The 7,775-nt window shown below is 38.7% G+C and overlaps 1 protein-coding gene and 1 pseudogene across 1 annotated transcript; one reads left to right on the top strand and one right to left on the bottom strand.

Moving 5' to 3' along the window:
- Positions 1 to 359: 359 nt before the first annotated feature.
- Positions 360 to 615, bottom strand: LOC126075625 (copper transport protein ATOX1-like). The gene has a single exon (XM_049883463.1). The coding sequence runs from the start codon at positions 613 to 615 to the stop codon at positions 406 to 408; it is 210 nt and encodes a 69-aa protein (XP_049739420.1). The 3' UTR covers positions 360 to 405.
- Positions 616 to 4,149: 3,534 nt separating this feature from the next.
- On the top strand, positions 4,150 to 4,676 carry LOC126076432 (olfactory receptor 6C2-like; annotated as a pseudogene).
- Positions 4,677 to 7,775: the final 3,099 nt, after the last annotated feature.

Raw genomic sequence — 7,775 nt, 5'->3', positions numbered from 1 at the left:
GTGGCAAAATGTATTGTTTATTTAACAAAACTGTTTTTTCAGACGTTAAAATGATCCAAATTATATATATAAAAAAAAAGTAGCTTTCAATTTTCAAGGAAACCATCTGTAGTTTAACTAAAATGAGAATGTGATGTGGCTTCAGGTGGACAAAAAGCAAAACAAGCAGCCTTATATTCAAACGGTCTCTCACCACAAGATTAGCTTCTTTGCTAGAACTAATTTTTTTTTTTTTTTTTTGACATCTTCAACAAAGCAGCTTGTCTTTATTGCAGGGAAGCTAGTGAGGAGCAAGCAGGGCGAGTGAGGGTCTGCCCAGGAACTCCCATCACTGAGCAGGACTGCCAGGTCCCAGGTCTGTCTGCCCACTTTGGTCCATCCTCCGGGCCAGGGGCCAGGACCCTGCTACTTGGGGCCGAGATAGGAAACGGCTTTTCCTGTTTTCTTCAAGGTCTCCAGCAGAGTGTCCACGCTGTGCTCAGAGGAGTTGATGCAAACCTTCTTGTTGGGCAGGTCAACGTCAAACTGAACTCCTTCCAGCTTGCGGAGGACCCGACTGACCGCATTAGAGCAGCCCTCACAGGTCATGTCCACGGAGAACTCGTGCTTTGGCATGACGGATGGCCACAGTCGCGGCAGCGCCGTTTCTGGCTCCGAGGGCTAGCTCCGGCCGCTAGAACTAATTTGATTTAACAAGTTTCATGTATTAAAACAAGATTATATTATTTATCTAACACATTAAACTAACGGGCATTAAAATTCTAAAGTGATTTTTTTCTCAAGTCATTCCTATCAAAATTGGAGATTAAGAATTTTCAAAAGTGGAAACAGACAATAATTTTAGAGCCTAGGAAATTTCTAGAAAAAGGAAGAATAGAGAAAAATGTCAATGACCGGTACAAAGATAAAAGGTTAACACACTTGGATGCCAACTGAAAGATTGGTAGTTTGGTCCAAGATTTGTAGTTTGGTCCACCCAGGGGCACCTCAGAGGGAAGGACTGGTAATTTACTTCCTTAAAATATGTCGTTCAAAACACTATGGAAAACCGTTCTACTATGACACACACGAGATGACCATGCGTCAGAACTGACTCGACAGCAATTGGAATGGTAACATGGTAGGAAGAAAGAAAGGAAAGAAAGAAGGCTGAAAGGAAACAAGAATTAGAAATGTAGAAATCAGTACCTGTTGAAGTCCAGTTGATTCCGACTTATAGCAGCCCTAGAGGACAGAGTAGAACTCCCCCATACGGTTTCTAGGGAGCTCCCGATGGATTCAAACTGCTGACCTTTGGGTTAGCAGCCATAGCTCTTAACCACTAAGCCACCAGGGTTTCCATCACTCAGTAGGCCTATCAAAATCTTCTCTGTGTGGCTTCACAGTACTTCACAAGATACCATCTCTCCAGTGAACCATTTCTCCCATGAGGTGAGTTAGGTTTCCTGATTCCATAAAATGTATGTGAACCCTGAGCAACGCATCTTGCTAACTCAGGTTAAGGTGACAACTGACACTGCCAACTTTAATAGAAAAAAAGCCTAGAGGAACTGAGTAAGACAGTAAAAAAGAGTAACCCACTGCCGTCGAGTCGACTCCGACTCATAGCGACACCAGTATAATGAAGAGTGATTGTCAAGGAATAATAATAATAATAGTTTTCACCCCAGAGGAGTCCTGGTGGTACAGTGGTTAAGTACTCTACTGCTAATCAAAAAATCATTGATTCCAACCCACCAACTACTCCATGGGAGAAAGATGCAGCAGCCCACTTCTGTAAAGATTTACAGCCTTGGAAACCCTATGGGACAGTTGTACTCTGTCCTGAATGGTCACTATGAGTCAGAATCAACTCGACAACAATGGGCTAGTTATTACCCCAAACACAAAATTTCATTTTCGTTGTTATCTTACTATGTCTCTGATCATACACTGAAATGAAATATTATCTCCCATCGGAAGAGTTAAGTCTCCTTTGGAGAGAGACTTGTTCATGGTTAGATCTCCAGTCTTTGATGTTATGCTCTGTAAATAATAGGTGATCATTAAATATTTATCTGAATGAATGAATGTTGATTATTTACTTGAGCAATAGTAGAGAAGTAAGGAAATCTAATGTATTTTTGATTCTCACACACATTGGGAAGAAGTGGGTAGATAGGGTTTCCCTGAACACCCCTGAGTTACACCGAAAATTGCTCATTTCAAAATCAATTCCCACTAATAAAACACGAAGACATATTATGAGTCAATACATTATTTTTCATTAATGGCACCCCCAGTGAGAATGTATTTACCAGATCTTCTTTTACAGGACGGATGTTTGAGAATGGCTCCTCACAATGTAAATCAAACTGAAAGAAAGTTTTGACAGGAAGGCTAGGAGATCTTCCTGAGCCCCCAGCAAATGGAATAATAACTGGGAAAACGTAAATATTAGAATCCAAGGAGGCGGAAAACTGGTAGGAGGTCCTGACAATGGTAAATGCCAAGGAAAAACTGGGTTTATTAAAATTTGTGTATAAAACTTGGATCATATGGATCAGTTTGTTCATGGGTGTTGTTTAGAATGATTGCATGTATCAAGAATTCAAAGAACTGTAGAGTTAGTGAGTTGGCAGGTACATTAATAGGAAAAGGTGATTTGAGGAGGAGGGCAGAAAAAATTATCAAAAGGAAGGGTCACTGAAATGTGTCTGAGACAGATTCTGAAGATCTGGCTACTGCTGAGGAGAACACCCAAGATGATCAGGCTGGCAGAAAAAGCAAGTACCAAAGACCATTCCTTCTGGGTTGGTGCCATGGCTCAAAGCACCAGGACAGCACAAACCAGGCATATTCCAGCAAAAAGGCTCCTCACATCTCTTCGGGAAAACCTCCGCCTATGCAACCATGTTATCAGGAGGGTCCAATCCCTGGAGAAGGACAACGTGTTTGGTAAAGTACAGGGTAAGCAAAAAAAAAGAAGACCCTCAATTAAGTGGGTTGAGACAGTGGCTGCAAAAATGGGCTCAAGCAAAACAACGATTGTGAGGATAGCGCAGGACCAGATTGTGAGGACGGAGCAGTGTTTCATCCTGTTGCACGTAGGGTCGCTATGAGTTGAAACCAACTCAATGGCACCTAACAACAGCCACAACAAGCAACCACTTTACTGGGTTAGAAATGCTTTCGTTTGATTAAATACAGGAAAGACAAAACAAAGATATAACCTTGTATTTTAAACATTTTTCTTCCTAATCTGAGATAATTTAAAGTACAAAGACATGATCTAACCCTTTGAAGATATTTTGCTTAGGTTAAATATAATCAGAGACCAGCATAAAATACTACTGGACAAATCCTACCCTGTTATGAAAAGTGAACAGTTCAGTAAGATGGGAAAAGCAAAGAAAAAGGTGACTGGAAACAAAACAAAACAAAAACATTTTAAAAAATAGAATAATCTGTAAAATAGGGGGTGCTAATAGCTGTGCTATGAGTTGTGTCTTTTTGTTGTTGTTGTTGTTTGTTTGTTTTAATAGCTGTGCCACAAGGCAATAATATTGAGAAATAGTGTATGAAACAAGGTACATGATGAGTGACTTGTTTTTTGTTTTAGTTGCCAGCTTTATAAAGAGTTTCTAATCAGGGAATTATAAACCTAAGATTCATATTTAAATATTTCCAGTAAACTTCCATTATCCAAATGTAAAATGCACTACAATAATACTGCTTACATCTTTCATTCAGGTTCCACGCTAGCTTCCTTCTTACAGCCCTTCTCTTTTCAGAACCAATCGCTCTTGACCTGACACAGGTAGTGATGAGAAATCATACAGCCATAACTACATTCATCCTGCTGGGGTTGACAGATGACCCAATTCTACAGATTGTGCCTTTGATATTTTTATTTCTCACCTACATTTTGAGTGTAACTGGGAACCTGACAATTATCACCCTCACACTTTTAGATTCTCACCTTAAGACTCCCATGTATTTTTTCCTCCGAAATTTCTCTTTCTTGGAAGTCTCATTCACCACTGTCTGTGTGCCCAGATTTCTGTACACCCTGGCAACTGGAGACAAAACAATTACCTATAATGCTTATGCCACACAGAAGTTTTTTTTGTCCTCTTTGGAGCCACCGAATTTTTTCTCCTTGCTGCCATGTCCTATGATCGCTATGTGGCCATCTGTAAGCCCCTGCATTACACAACCATCATGAACAGTAAGGTCTGCACTACCCTTGTTCTCTGCTCCTGGTTTGCTGGCCTGTTGATCATCCTCCTACCTTTTAGTATGGGTCTCCAGCTGGAATTCTGTGACTCAAATCTCATTGATAGTTTTGGCTGTGATACGTATCCTGTTTTACAGATACCCTGCTCAGACACAACGCTTATAGAAAAAAATGCCTTGGGTTTTGCAGTGGTAACACTAATTATTACCCTAATTGGTGTGGTTCTTTCATACACATACATTGTCAAGACCATTCTAAAATTCCCTTCTGCCCAACAAAGAAAAAAGGCCTTTTCTACATGTTCTTCTCACATGATTGTGGTTTCCATGACCTATGGCAGCTGCATCTCATCTACATCAAGCCTTCAGCAAAGGAAGGAGTGGCCCTTAATAAGATGGTGTCAATGCTAGCCACTTCTGTTGCCCCTTTGCTTAAGCCATTCATTTATACACTTTGAAACAAACAAGTGAAAGAAGCCTTCAAAGACACTTAAAAAAAATTGCATTTCTCACAAAGAAGTAAGAGACGATTAATGCTTTGTGGCCGAGCTTAAATCTGAATAACCCATAATCATCTTTCATGACATTACCACACACATTGTTTCTTCCTATTCTGTATAGTCATCAAGCTAGACTTTCCCCTCAAATATTTTTCTATTATGATCAGAAAAAAGAAAAAAATCAAGCTATTTAGTTTACCTTCTTTTAATCTTACTTTATTAAGAATAATAAATTTATGCATTTATCAACTAATGCATTTATCTCAGGCTGGATTCTGAAAATTCTCAGTGATATAAAAAGGAAATGCAATTAAATAAAATCTGCTTCTGGCCATATGAAGTACTCATGATGTGGATTCTAAAAGGCCAGAGAACATTTCTCACTTGTTGGGAATATTCAATGTTCAGGCTCCAGTTTTTTAAGAGTAACTGGAAATTCTTTACTGCAGCTTAAACCATGGTATGAAACAAAATTGGGCACTCCAGAGCTCTCCTTTTCAATGTAAAAGTTTCAGGATATTCCTGCATTATTTCCTAGTTCATTTTTAGGATTAAGTAAAAAGGTTTAATGGGAAAATCACAAAGACAATGGAGATAGATTCTTCTTTCTTTTAAATTAAGTTACTCACTTTTGGGACATTATTTGGGTTTAGTTTATCTCGTGGAGCCCCTGAATGGTGCAAACGGTTAAGTATTAAACTACTAGCTGCAAGGTTGGTGGTTTGAACTCACCCAAAGGCACCTCAGAATACAAGACTGGACATCTGGTTCCAAAAGGTAGCAGCCTTGAAAACCCTATAGAGTAGTTCTACTCTGAATACATGGGATCACCATGAACAGAATCTACTAAGCGGCAACTAACAACAAAGAGTTCATCCTGACATGTGATATAAGTAGAGAAGAAAAACAGCCAGACTTTCAAGTGCTGGATGTCTTCTACTGACATTGACATTCATAGTGTTAACGGCTTGATTCAAGGAGAACAAGCCTTGAATTTAGGGGCAAGATAATTAGCCTTCAGTTGAGTGATATCTGCAACTGTCCAGGCATCCACTATCTCAGTACATGTAACAAATTAAAATATTAAGAATTGAGAAGGTTGGAAAAAAACAATAGCTATAATTAATAATTTGGGCATTTGATGGGCATTCGGTTGGTTAGCATAAGCTGACTTCTAGAGATCAAATCCAAGCATAGTGTGAAAAAATTGAATGGACTTATAGTTGGGGGAGAGAAAATGTATGGGAGGACAGTAATTAAGATTAACTTGGATTTTTTTTTAACCAAACCACAAAAAACCTAACCCAGTGCCATCGAGTCGATTCTGACTCAAAGTGACCCTATAGGACAGAGTAGAACTGCCCCATAGAGTTTCCAAGGAGTGCTTGGTGGATTTGAACTGCCAACTGTTTGGTTACCAGCTGTAGCACTTAACCACTACACCACCAGGGTTTCCAACTTGGACCTAGAAGCTATTAATTCTTTCTATAAGATGATGAAAGCATTTATCCAAGTTGTATCTGGGTGAAAATATACATTTATACTTTGCCATTCATATACAAATGTTCTTACATTTTATGAATATCATCTAGTTTCTCAGATATACTTTATAGCTTCATAATGCTTCCAAATATTCATATGAAGTCATGTCCATAGAATGTGCATATGTTCTGAACATTTCAAAACACTTCTAGAAAAAAAAGAGATTTATTATCCAAGCCTTCCTCTTTTTCTCATTTAATACCATTTAAAAGCCAACAAAATTCCACTAAATGGCTAATTTCGTTTCTGATAATTAATTGAGCATGCATCTATAATATGCATGTATTAGTAATTGGGTTGATCAATTTGCCTGAGTCGTAGCTCATTAGCAAGCAGAGTCTATATCCATAAATCTCCTTCCTCAAAATAGCTGGTTGTGTCCAGTTTGTAAAAGCTTTGGATGATGATGGGCAAAGTTAAGTACATTTTTGAGATTCAAAAAGAGATTAGCCATCTCCTCTTACCTGGCTGGACCTTAGTACAGCTAGATAGAACCAATATTTTAAAATGCACTAGATTCATGAAAGACAAACATCGAGCTTCTTTTCTGGAGAATGAAGCTCTCTCTCCTTCATCCATTCTCCTCCCTAAGAGGGAACATAAGAGGATGGCATTGTGGCATGTTTTGAAGCCTCAGACTGGAGTTGGAAGAAGCACATAAAATAACTGAGGTCACTCTCGGGTACAAATGTGATTCCTAAAAATTACCTCAAAAAAAAAAATCACGGCTTTGCCCAGGCTGATCAAAAAAAGACTAAGAACTTTATGTCACTTAATGGTATGTGTAGGTTGGGGAAATTTCTCAACGAGGCGAAATACCTTAGATGTAGAAAATATTACAGAATTCCTGCTTGAAGAAGAGATGCCTATTCAACATCTCTACATTAGTTGTCATTGTACAATCAGATTTCATTGCATGACCTGCATTCCTTTTATAAGATGTCTCAGAAAGGTCAATAATATAAGACTTTGTATGCTTTTAATATTTATAAGTCATTTCCTCATTGTACTCCATAACATTTTCTGCAGAAATTCTTATGAAAACGCCTTCTCCCTTTTAATTAGATATAATCCAGTTTGGTGTCACAGAACTCACAGCACACCTGGGATTGCTATCTGAATGATTAAGGAAATAAGAGGGGGCATGAAGAGCCCTCAGGTACAAGGTGAAAGAGGAAGTGAGAAGGTAAAATACATCCTTAACGTATTTCCCTTGCTTCCATTCAAGTCTTGTCATCATTATTTATTCAAGAAATATTTACTGAGTGATTGCAACGTGCCAGAGTTTAGTTTTAGCACCTGAATATAGCACTAAACAGATGGGACAAGATTTCGGATCTTGCAGAACTTATATTTCCCTCTCAGAAGAGAAAAGAGGATGCTGAGAATGGGAGCAGGAGCTCTCAAGTTCACTCCTTCCCTCAGGCATTAGAATGCTTCTTCAATTATGGCCTTCTTTGGCAAATCAAAAGAGATGGCATCCTCAAATTAAATGACAATGATTTTATCATGCTG

Source organism: Elephas maximus, chromosome 4, assembly GCF_024166365.1.
Source record: "Elephas maximus indicus isolate mEleMax1 chromosome 4, mEleMax1 primary haplotype, whole genome shotgun sequence".
Lineage (NCBI taxonomy): Eukaryota > Metazoa > Chordata > Mammalia > Proboscidea > Elephantidae > Elephas > Elephas maximus.
The sequence above is the reverse complement of the archived record's forward strand: the minus strand, read 5'-3'. Positions and strand labels throughout refer to the sequence as shown.

Excerpts from the sequence above, each read along its gene's own strand:
- LOC126075625 (XM_049883463.1), bottom strand. The coding sequence starts at position 615 with ATGCCAAAGCACGAGTTCTCCGTGGACATGACCTGTGAGGGCTGCTCT.